The sequence below is a fragment of the Cygnus atratus genome, chromosome 2, assembly GCF_013377495.2.
Source record: "Cygnus atratus isolate AKBS03 ecotype Queensland, Australia chromosome 2, CAtr_DNAZoo_HiC_assembly, whole genome shotgun sequence".
Lineage (NCBI taxonomy): Eukaryota > Metazoa > Chordata > Aves > Anseriformes > Anatidae > Cygnus > Cygnus atratus.
The window spans coordinates 128,877,150-128,889,542 of NC_066363.1; the positions used below are offsets into that span (position 1 = coordinate 128,877,150).

The 12,393-nt window shown below is 38.6% G+C and overlaps 1 protein-coding gene across 4 annotated transcripts in view; it reads left to right on the forward strand.

Moving 5' to 3' along the window:
- The window catches only part of ZFHX4 (zinc finger homeobox 4), a 152,935-nt gene that overhangs the window by 115,976 nt on the left and 24,566 nt on the right, over positions 1-12,393 (forward strand). For all 4 annotated transcript variants that reach the window (XM_035546473.2, XM_035546480.2, XM_035546475.2 and 1 more), the window contains exon 5: positions 10,789-10,905. In XM_035546473.2, the coding sequence (XP_035402366.1) occupies positions 10,789-10,905 (117 nt within the window). The remainder of the gene's footprint in view (positions 1-10,788; positions 10,906-12,393) is intronic.

Here is a 12,393-nt window from a genome sequence, read left to right on the forward strand (position 1 = left end):
ATTTGGTATATTCCAGTGGTATGCACTTTCGTTCTGAGCCAACTCTATATCCTTAAGCCCAGTTTTGTACTGGAATTTGATACCCTGCTGTTTCTAATCCTAGTCTCCTACCATTTAAACACTTTCATTTGATCCTAATTATGACCTCAGTTTCTCCATCTACGTTCTTTTCTCTTCTTCTGAGCACATTCTACTTACCTCTCCCCAGTTCTTTCTGCAATTGCCAAATCTCACTTCCATATTTCTTTTGCTCCTGTTAGTATGACAGCAAAGGGGAACATGCTGCTCCTGCTCTCCTATAGCAATCTGTTGTGCACTACACAATGGCATACAGCAGAAAAGAAAAATAATAAGGTAAAGTTCAGTTTCACCATAGTAAGGATGCTGTGATTGTAGTCTGGTTGTACAGGGGAGCTGACAGGAGAATTTGTATTTTAGAAGAGCTCTATGAGGATGGCATGCACATTGCCTAGTACAGTACCTGGGAGAAGAGGTTTGCAGAGGCTCTGTGGGGTGTGACTGAATACACACTTTGGTGAGCTCTCAGCACTGTGGGAGGTGTGAGTGTGTTCAGTGATTATGCATTCCTAGGAGAATTTTAGCTCTTCAGTACAAGCGACTTTTCGGAGCATGGGTAAGTAGAATTCTTGAAAGGTTAGCTGCTTAACTGAATTTGAGCAGTTTTATACAATGTGGCATGTGCCAGACATCATTCTGCCTGCTGAATTTTGGGTTCCAATTCAAAATTACTGAAATAGTAAAGATTTCCAATATATACATATGTAAGAAAATGTATTTGTCCTATTCCTATTCTCAGAAGTAGCAAAATCATTTTGTCTGAAATTTTAAAAAAATGCATTGATATCCAACCTACAACACAAATTCAGCACAACAGATTTCAGCTGAAGAAGTTCACACTTATTGAAGTTATAAGCAAATGAAAAGACAGTTGTATGTTGGGAAGTCTGTCTTAAGCTTACAAATGGGTGGCCCCACCAACTTGTCTGAACTCTTTAAGAACAGAGTTTCTGGACAGACTGGAGAGCTGGGCAATCACCAACCACATGAAGTTTAACAAAAGCAAGTGCCGGGTCCTGCACCTGGGACGGGACAACCCTGGCTGTACGTACAGACTGGGCGACGAGACGCTGGAGAGCAGCCCCACAGAGAGGGACTTGGGTGTTTTGGTTAACAGCAAGCTGAATATGAGCCAGCAGTGTGCCCTGGCAGCTGGGAGGGCCAACCATATTCTGGGATGCATCAAGCACGGCATTGCTAGTCGATCGAGGGAAGTGATTGTCCCACTCTACTCTGCGCTGGTGCGGCCTCACCTCGAGTACTGTGTGCAGTTCTGGGCACCACAGTTCAAAAAGTACATTAAACTGTTGGAGAGTGTCCAGAGGAGGGTGACGAAGATGGTGAAGGGCCTAGAGGGGAAGACATATGAGGAGTGGCTGAGGTCACTTGGCCTGTTCAGCCTGGAGAAGAGGAGGCTGAGGGGGGACCTGATCGCAGTCGACAACTTCCTCGCGAAGGTGAGTGGAGAGGCAGGTGACCTATTCACCGTAAACACCAGTGATAGGACCTGCGGGAATGGTGTTAAGCTGAGGCGGGGAGGTTTAGGCTGGACATCAGGAAGAGGTTCTTCACCGAGAGGGTGGTCGCACACTGGAACAGGCTCCCGAGGGACGTAATCACTGCACCAAGCCTGTCTGAATTTAAGAAGCAACTGGACTGTGCACTTAGTCACATGGTCTAAACTTTTGGGTAGACCTGTGTGGTGCCAGGAGTTAGACCTGATGATCCTTATGGGTCCCTTCCAACTCAGGATATCCTATGATTCTATGATTCTATGAAATTTTAAGTTCAGGTCTTGTTCAGAGGCTTTTTCTGGAATATTTTCAGTGTTATCAACAGCACCACCTCACAAGGCATTTAGCTAAATTGACAGTGTAGATTTGTGTTTATTAAGCAGTTTTGAACTGGGAGTCTATAAACAAGGGACACCCTTAGCTTCAGCAGAAATAGAATTACGTTGCTGACAATGAAAATTAAGGTGGGGGGATTGTTACTTAAAGTATGTATTAGAGAAAGAAGATTCCAATGAGATAATCAGATAGCAAAGTCTGAAGTGTAATATATTGAACAGTGGGAATTAAAATATATAATTAAAGGAATGAGGAAATGAAAGACGAAGGAAAATATCTAGTGTTCTGCACCGTTTGAGTAAAATGAAAAATGGGTACAAATAAAGCCATCCATGCCACTCTGTGGCAGTGATACAAGAAGCTTGACAGCAAGACAAGGTGATGTGAAGTGCTTGATTTGGCACTAGGAGAACCCCTAGAACTGGCATTTTTAAATTCAGAAAATCTGTGTATGTGTTCTACTCTCTTTCAGTATTTATGTCACCCATTATTGTGCTAAGAACTAATTGATATTTCTCATCTTCAGAGCATGTCATGCAGGTGTCTCTGACAAACTTGGCAGCAAATTTGAGCTTCAAGCCTCAGAGTAATTAATAGGATAGTGTAATTCCTGATCTCAAACAATGAAGCAAGAAAAACTTAGCTTTAGGTCTTGAAGCACTGCAATAGAACAGGCAGGCTCCCATAGGCTATTGTGGATGAAGAGGATGGAGACATAGCATGTTACACACAAATGATATAATATGAGTCAGGAACATTTCACAAAACTGAATAATATTTGAATGATGACACAAGAGTTTGTTATCCAGGTTTTCCAGACTGGGACTGGAGGGTGAAAGGGAAGACAGTAACAGAAGGGAATGGGAGACAAGGAGACAGGAAAGTATCGTTGCTTTTAACTTCTTTTTGCTAGTTTTGATGAGAAGATTTTTATAATTTCCTCCTGTCTCAGTAGTGGTCTTGACCCTGTGTCAGTGTATTATGTTTTGTATGGTACAGCTATAGACAGGAAACATGGTTTCTACAGGAAATTTTTAGAGGAGATTTTTGGCAGTGGAAATCTTGGTGAAGATTCTTACACATCACTCAACCATTGTTATCTGGGTTGAAGCACCTGTGTTGTCTTTCCAAAAAATCAAAGACCATTTGGTACATACATATGTTAAACAATGAATATGGTGTGTGCATATGTTAAACTTTTGAACTCTGAAGATGTAAGTGATATTTGCAACAAATAAATTTGAAAAACTAAATAAATCACAGACTGCTATATATGCTATAAAATATTTATCAGGTAACTGTGAAAAAGTAAATAATTCTGTAAAGGTTATTAAAAAAATATTCAGAAAATATAAAATGTGGTTATGTTCAGGTATTTTTCCGCCGTGTAAATAAATCACCCACTTCTGCCTGTGACACTTAGCATCAAGGAGTAGGAGTATTAAAACTGGAGGGGTGTAGTTTAGCTACATGACAAGACATAGTACAAGAATTTATTCAGGTCAGAAGGAAGTATCCTTAAAAATGGAAATAAAGCCAAAATTATGTTAATAAAACTGTACATAAAGGTTGGCTAAGAGGAGCAACTACGTGAAGGTACCTAGAAAAGCTGAATAGGAATTGTTATTGTATCTCAGAAGTAAAAACCGTGCAGAAGAGAGTCATTAGGTCTGCTAGACCACCAGAGAATAAGGAGTCAGTCCAAAATGATCAGGAGATGGCAAAGAAAATAAATTCTTTTACTCTTGTATTCTCAAAAGACAAAGGAGAAATATATGCATAACAGAATTCTTTACAGATAATTTCAGAGGCATATTATTAGAGAGCCAAAAAGAGGTGAATAATTCAGAGAGAAAATCTAGAAGGTAAATGAGAAGGATTTTACAGTGTATTTCAGAGAGAAGCCCAAAAACTGAGTCAATAATAAAATATGTCATTTAAATTACATTTTAAATGAGCTGTTAATTAACATTGAGGATTTCTTTGTAAATACACTCTAAAGGATTGTTCTGGAAAGTGCAAAAGGGAGAGCCAATCTCACCACTTACATGAGGTATTGGAAACTCAGCTCATGTGGGAGGTAGGAAAAAATGCAAGAAATCAGGGACAGCAGAAGCATTTGTATATGAAGGGACATTGAAAACAGATTGAACAGCAACACAGAGAAGTAAAACACAGCTGAACAAGAGGTATGCAAGAAAGATGAACAATACTGTGAAGATACAGTATTTATTTATATATTTATTTATTTTCCCCACAGGCTAGAAATGAGCACCCAATAAGCTGGCAAAGTCGTGAGGAGTCTCTCATTGACTTTTTGAACTTTGGGTCAGGCTCTTAGGCTCAGGTTCACCCACCTAACTTCTAACATTTAGCTGCAGTGCCAATGTGAGAAGTCTACACTCAAACAGTAAATTTCACTCTAAAATCCCTCTATAGTCAGGGAGGAATTAGACAGCTCCAGAGACTAATTCAACCTTCCTGAAGTCTGACTTGTGCCCTGAAGATCCCTGCCTTTCCCTCCATAGGGAGGAGTATTGGAGCAGTGCCTTAAATTAGGCAGGGTGTATCCAAACCAGCATGTTAAATAAGAATTAGCAATGAGATTGAATTTTCTTTTCAAAATAACTCTGATGTAAATGTATTGCAGCTCAAGTCAGACAGTGCTAGTTTTTTTCATATCTTTTGCTGATGGGGGTAACAGCAGTTTCTATGAACCGTAATGGCAGCCAAAAGAAAAGTACCGAGTTGGAAAAGTTTGACTATTCTCAATACAGATTCATGCTTCAATGCCTTTCTAGAGATGCCAAGTAGGAAAAGTATCCCTTTTTGCATAATAAATGATTAACTGTGCATCTCCAATCACATCTGGAAAACATTGCTGAGTTTCTGAATAGCTGACATTCTCTGTTAATGGTTTTGTCAGCATATGCTCTTTTTGCCTCTTGCAAAATATTTAATGAAATATTAATATAAAAATAAAACAACAACAACAACAAACCCCCACAAATTTTCCATTTTTCTGATCAGCCAGTGTGGCTCGATGTAAGTTTACAAACATTTTACATGATTATCAGAGTAAAATATGCTTCTGATCCTGATTTACTCTGAGAATATGAAAGGGAGACTAAGAAACAGTCAATTCCAGCCAGCAACAAGATAAAGGGAGAGTTTGCTCAGCAGCCGAACTGCAAAGGACACTCCACCCCTCTAAACTGCTCAGAAGAATATTCCTTCTCTTTCAGCAGCTCTAAGTAAACTGATGTTTATATACATATTATATATACTAGAATAGGAAAAAATGAAGTACCAGGTGAATTAACTGGTGATAATGATTTTTTATTTCTACCTTCAGAAGTTGAGAAAAAAGAAGTAGGGTAGATGAGAGCTGCTACTCACCAGTAGCCAAAGGGGTGAGGCTGAGTGTGGCAAGTGGGGAATATTGGCTGCTGGGTGGAGTGGGTGTGATTTGTGACACTCCTTGGGAAGGAGCTACCACAACATGCTCTGTTCAGCCAGCTTTGCAGCAGGGCTTCTCTAACACAGTAATACAAACAGAAGAAAATAAACATTAGACTGCTATAAAAATTCAAATGATACACCACAAAACAAAATGGTACAATTTGATACAAACTGCTGGTTAGCACTTTCTGGTCCATATGACGATCATCACTTAATTATAGGCTTGTTTGTGGGAAGTTCAGCCTTCTAAAAGCAATAGTTTTAAATATAACACAGAGATTAGAAACAGTTATTAACGAGTTGGTGCTGTTATTCCCCTTGAGTCCCTAAATGAGAAATTAGAAATCCTATTTGAAGATGAATTATGACCACTAGAGGATGCAGTCAAGATCCTGAACGAGCAAAGCATCCTGTTCCTCACTCATCCTCTCCAAGATTAGCTAGAAAATAGAATGAATACTTTCTGAAATATATGGGTGAATATATTGCAATCCACACATCAGAAAGAACCTACTATCAACTAAGTAGAGTAACTGGGATACTCCAGAATAAAATCCACAAGACCTGCTCTTAATTCACTTTTTCTTCTCTTGCATACTGTATGAGTTTTTATTTTGTTTTCTTCTGTTGTTTCTCTTTTCCCTATACTATCTGCCACTTGTCCATCTCTTCAGTCCATTCTTCCATTATCTTTTGCTAGTGGTTACCTTTTCATCCTGATAGTTAATCTCATCAAGCCATTCCTTCTCCCAGTTGAACGTGGGATACACCTATACTGAACATTTATGGGTACTGTTGATTTAGCTGTTTATTGAACATATCCAATAACAAACACTATATTTCTTTAATCTCTGCCTCATTTCCTATTTATTTATTTACTACTTTAGTTGATTGATTTATTTTTTCCCTGTCCATCTGGCCCTCAGCCACAAACACTTTCTTAATCTTGCTTTCTCTTTCATAACCACAATTACTCATCCACAACTAGTAGATCATCCTCATTTAGGAATGGTTTGGAGAAGGTAAAAGGGATATCAACAGCAACAACAAAAAAAATCCAAGACTAAAACAGTAACTGCTGTCCATTGATTCATATCAGTGCTGTTTCAACTCTGCCACATTTTTCCTTTAACTTTTCAGTATTTTATTTCAAAAATTAGATATTTTTTTTCTTCTATATACCTTGCAATAGCTATGGTGGATATATTTGTTCTTTTATTTGCACCTCAGTAAGTCTGGCTTTTCCCAAATATATATGTATATTCATCTAATTTTTTTGCTGGTATCTGCTATTCAGCTTTGGGTGAGGCCTGGATTTTGCAATTGAAATCATCACACATCTTGACTTCATTGGACTAAGGAAGGTCATAAGGGCCTCCTTTCATGAAACTGGAATAGAATCGGGATCTAAGAGTGTAGATTAACATACAAACGTATATGACATAGAATATATAATATGCAATATCAGCTGATTAACATTACCTCTAAGCTTAAGTTTTCCTTTTTCCACGATTTTACGGTTTTAGTTCAGTCTGTGCTAACCTCTTTTTTTTTGTGTGTGTGTGTGTGTGTGTGTGTGTGTTTAATTCTAAGGCAGTTGTGAGGAAAACGTTGATAAATTCAAGAGATCCAACATCAAAAGAAATTTTCAATGTTTAGACAAAATAAAACCAGGTGTGAATAAAATATCATATTGCAGTAGTAAGTGTTATTAAAGTCATTAAAGTACATTTGAATCTGCTGTTCTATTCATTTTCAAAACTGACATTTGTAAACGTATATAGTCAGGACTCATGTAAATTTAAAAGAGAACATTAGGAGTAGTTCTGGGATCTGTGGCCCCATCATATTCTGTTTTGTTGATTTTGTGTCTTCAAACAGGAATCATCACATTTTTATAACTTAATAGTATCCTTGTATGTTAACATATGAAGGAAGAACAAAAATATTACTGAAAAGAAATGTTTGTTGGTTTGTCTTTTGCATAGGTATGTAGTGTCTTTGATAGAGTGCTTCATTCGATATCCTCAATATCTATTCTAATGATAGTCTTTCTTAAGGATTTTTTTTTTTGTATGTTTACTAACTGCCTTTAAGTTAGAACTGTTGAATTTCCATCTTGTCCCTTTGATAAATGTTGCAACTGTGTGAATCTTAGCCTTTTGGTAATTTTGAAGGAAAATATGAGAAGTTGTATTATCATTTCTGTCTATGAAATTTATTTCTGAAGTGAATGGCATAAATATTCTGAAATGAATGTCAAATGTATTTTCTAGAAGTGAGTGCCATTGAAAGCCAAGGCAGGCAATTTATACTATGCATAATAATGATATTAATTTTTATGGTGTGTATAAGTTACATTTTGATTAGTTTTTTGCATGATTAAAAATTTGCAAAGCCTTTATGGCCCCCAGGAGCCTACCTGTAATAAACAGCTCTCACCTTCCAAACCATAAAACAGGTCTGCAGTACTTGAACATTAGAGCTAATTGCCTTGCTACATCAAAGGGAGCACCACAAGACTGAGAAAAATCACAGAAGGGGGGTGGGGAGAGGGGGGCAGTTTCACCTCTAAAGGTTATGCGTTTGTGGCTTGGTGGAGCCCTGTAAAGTTATGGCCTCAGAACTGCTGTTTGCGATTAAGTTGATGGGGAAAGTCTATCCCGCAATCTCTCCCTGCTGCTGACACAGAGTCTTTGTTCACATTCAGATTTCTCAAACTGTTGCCAGGGTCAGGCTGAGGTCAGACACCGCGATGATGTATAGGAGAACATGTCTGGGAATTTCTCTCACACTTAAAACACATACCAGAAAAACAGGAGAGCACCCTGCAAAAATTGTCTGATGAGACCCAGATGATACTGTAGCTTTTCTTTTAGTACCTTCATAATTTTCTTTCTCTTTGCCTGACACACACACAATGTTTTATTAATGTGTGCCACGATAGCCCTTACAATTTTATGTCCCCTCAAGATAAGGACACTCAGTAGCACTTTGACACTTCATTTTCCAGCCCAGGGGAACTGGGCCAGTAAATCTAGTAGAATAAGCAGTGCAGCCATTCCCAAGGATGAGTCGAGAAGGGATTTGCTGCAGGCTCCGTGAGGCCACAGGGCCTGACACTGGATACGAGCCTCATGTGTGCGCACTTGGCATTAACACAGCCCGATCCAGGCAGGATCACAGGCTAGCAGCATCCTGAACTGCGTTCCCCCGCCACCCGGACAAACACAGTCCTGCTTCCAGCTGTGGCCGGGATGCCTCCCGTGTTTGATTAGCTATCATCGCAGGAGGGGGCAGGGGGCCGCAGCGGGGAGAGTGCTAAAACAGCACGGGGGGGGAGGGGGGGGGGGAGTGTCCATTTTGATGGTAATTTTATTTTATTTTTTTTAATATGCTGTTATTTTTAGAAGAGGGGACAATCTTTCTCCCTATATTGTTCCAAAAAGTGGACACACATACTTAGTCCTCACCTATCGTATTTCGATGTCAATGCAAAACACATTGATCTGTGGCTGAGATTTTGGGTTGTTGGTTTTTGTTCTTTTTTTTTTTTTTGGTTTGGTTTCCAAAATTGCAGCTGTTTTCTCTTACTTTCTTTCTTTCTTTCTCTTTCTTTCTTTCTTTCTTTCTTTCTTTCTTTCTTTCTCTCTCTCTCTCTTCTCTCTTTCTCTCTTTCTCTCTTTCTCTCTTTCTCTCTTTCTCTCTTTCTCTCTTTCTCTCTTTCTCTCTCTTTCTTTTTCTTTTTCTTTCTTTCTTTTTCTCTTTCTTTCTCTTTCTTTCTCTCTCTCTTTCTTTCTCTCTTTCTTTCTCTTTCTTTCTCTCTGTCTTTCTCTTTCTTTCTTTCTTTCTTTCTCTCTCTCTGTCTTTCTTTCTTTCCTTCTTTCCTTCTTTCTTTCCTCCTTCCTTCCTTCCTTCCTTTCTTCCTTCTTTCTTTCCTTTCTTTTCTTTTTTTTCCCTCTTCTGATTTAAAAAAGGTTTTGCAGAGAGTCGTGAATCGGATAGGGTCACCACATCGATCTGAGGGTTGTTTGCCTAGGCATACAGTTTCAGTGCCTGGCTGGCAAGTAAGGCACTAAGCAGCAATTTTTTTATGCTCAGCTGCTACATATGACAGAGGATATTTCATTCGGCTGTCAGACTGTTATTAATAAAACATGGGGTGCGAAGAGGGCCACTATTTCCCCTTTCAATCACTATAGCATTTACAATGAAAATTTTATGCAGTGTGTAATTTTCAGTTAATGCTTGACACTTAAAATGTCGGTAGTTGCATTTTGTGTGGTTCCTGAAGGGTTAATTGTATCATGTTCCCTGCATAAAAGCTCTGCTTATCAAAAGTGAATAGAAGAGTGTATGCAAATGTGTGTCTGTGACCTTTTGCCTTTCCAGGGTTAATTTATATGGTCATTAAAGATTTTATGAAATTGAGCAGCCTGGTGCTTCGAATCCCATTTTACTTTCACCTCCTAATTTATATAATTCCTACCTGAACTGAGAAATATGATTTTTATTTTTTTGTGCTGCAATGAAAACAGCATGCCGTGCTGTGGGGAGTTACAAGTCTGGTTATCTGGCATTACTCAGATTGCTAAAAATTCATTAAAATGTGACATCAGCACAGTGAGAGACAAATGATCGCAGGATGAAAAGGAACAGTGGGCCTTTCACGGATTAGTGCTAACACAGCCCCAGCATAGAAGCTAACTGCATAAACAGATTAATCCACCAGTAGCAGCATAGCAAAGATTTACAGAATAATTAAATAGGCTTGAGTTACTGTGAAGATTTCCATGTAATCTAGCTGGTGTGAACACGTAAGTGAGGTGTGGGTAATGCTGCTTCCTCAGAAGCCATATACCAAGTTGTATCATTTATCCTGAATGGCTCCCCCTGGAGACAAAATTTGAGACTTCTCCTGCAAAGCCAGAGGTTTATATTTAATACAGTACCTAATACCTAATACTTACTTACTGCAATTAGCGGGATACTGCTGTACTAATAGGATTTATATTTGAATTCCCCCTTTTTTTCTTTTTTCTTTTTTGGCTTCAAGATACATTTTTACATGGGCTTGCTTTTGTTCAAGCCAGTGTGATGCATCTGTGCATGCATGCCTGTATTTTAACACAAATCATTTGTAGCTAAAGAATATAAAATGACAAGCTTTAAGACTGTCATGCTGGTGGGAAGCAGATACTCTGATAAAGACATGTTCAGAATCTCTGGCTAGATTTTGAAGTATTGCAAATTATTTGTTATTAATGTCCAACCTCTTTAAAGTGCTGTTCTTTCCCTTCCTTCTTTCCTTCCCCCGCACCCTTCTCCCTGTTTTGACACCCTCTTTCAGTGCTGCTAAATGGTCACTAAGTTAGATCTTTTCTGTGCTTGTCCCCAGAAGAACAAGGTGAAGACATAGAAGGGTCTGCTAAAAGTACATCAGTGGCTGTTGGTGATGATAAAGACTCAAGTGAGAGAGACAATAGTGAAGGCAAAAAGGCTAGTAAAGACTCTGGTAAGATGCTAGAATTTTGTCTTCCCCTTTCTTTAACTTATGAAATGCTCTTTCATTTTAAACTGTCTGGACATTCCCACTACTATTCATTGCATGTGCGTTTTGCATGTGATTTCTATCAGTAGCCTCCCATTGACCTATTTTTAATCATAACCATCTGACAGGATAGATGCGGATAAGTTGAAGAATATTACAGGACGACCAGTGAGATTATTTTTTAATCAAATCAGTTTGTGTGCTTGTAATTTTTTAAGCGCCTTTCATTAATCTTAGCTGTACTTGTGATTCCTCTGATGGCATATTAATTTTTCATAAGCATAGGATTAGGTACCACTTGAATTTTTTCTTCAGTCAGGTTTTGCCCCCCTCTTAACCCAAAGAATGTACATGGGGGAGTTGTTATTATTTTTTGTTCTTGCTCTCTGATCAGTTACTCCCAAGAATCTAGCCTCTTCCTGGGCATTTATTTGAGGCATTTTGAAAAAAATATACAAAATCCATTGAAAAAGTTTACAGATGATTCAGCCTAGGAAAGAGGAAATATCATTGAAAACGGATTATGGGTTGGGTAATTTTGATCTCCTGGAAAAGACAAAGCCCAGTAATGAAAGCTACTGTCTTTGAAGACAAAACCCCTATGTCATGACATTTACTTGTGCACAAACAAACCCAGGGCCAGCATCTGGTGTAGATACCCAAGGCTTTTTCTGTGTTTGATTTGGCAAATATGTGACTTCATCCATGCTTTTTATGTATGAGATGGAAATCTATGGTCATGATGAATATTACATTGGCTACTTTTGCCGCACGCTACACCTAGTTACATTATGTTAGATTCATTGAAGCAGAAGAAGTGCTGAAACAGGTTGAAGCCTATTAGTTTCAGGTAGTCATATATCTTTTCCTTGTATGCCAATGACAGCAGCATACAAAGGAGGTTGTATTCTCCATAAAGACTTATAGTTGTAGAGAAAATATAATTTTACATATGAGTTTCTTTACACCCAAACTCTCCCATACTGTAATTTGCTCCTTACATAGTAAACATTTTTCATTTACTTATTTATATACATATATATATATGTGTGTGTGTGTGTGTGTGTGGCCCTTTTTGTGCTGAATTAATTCAGTAAACTGACCTAAAGATTAAAGCTTCCTTTATGTTTGCTTGTTGATGTGCTAAGGTCAGTATCCATCACAGTTTAGAACCTCAGCTGCTCTTCAGTCGCTTTATTTTTTGAGATCAAGAGACTGAAGAAAGGCAGATGATGACAAGGATGATGTTGAGCAAGAAACTATGTTGTGGTTTAAAATATATATACTCCCTTGGCTGGCTTTTTGACTTGGAAAGAGCTGTCTGTGGTGCAGTAAAGCCATGCTGCAAAGCAGACATACGTCCTCCTGAACAGTCTTGTCAGGGGCTGTCCTGGACACTCATCAAGAAAGAGGTGAGGGCCACCTGGAGCCTGCATTTCCCACTGTACATTC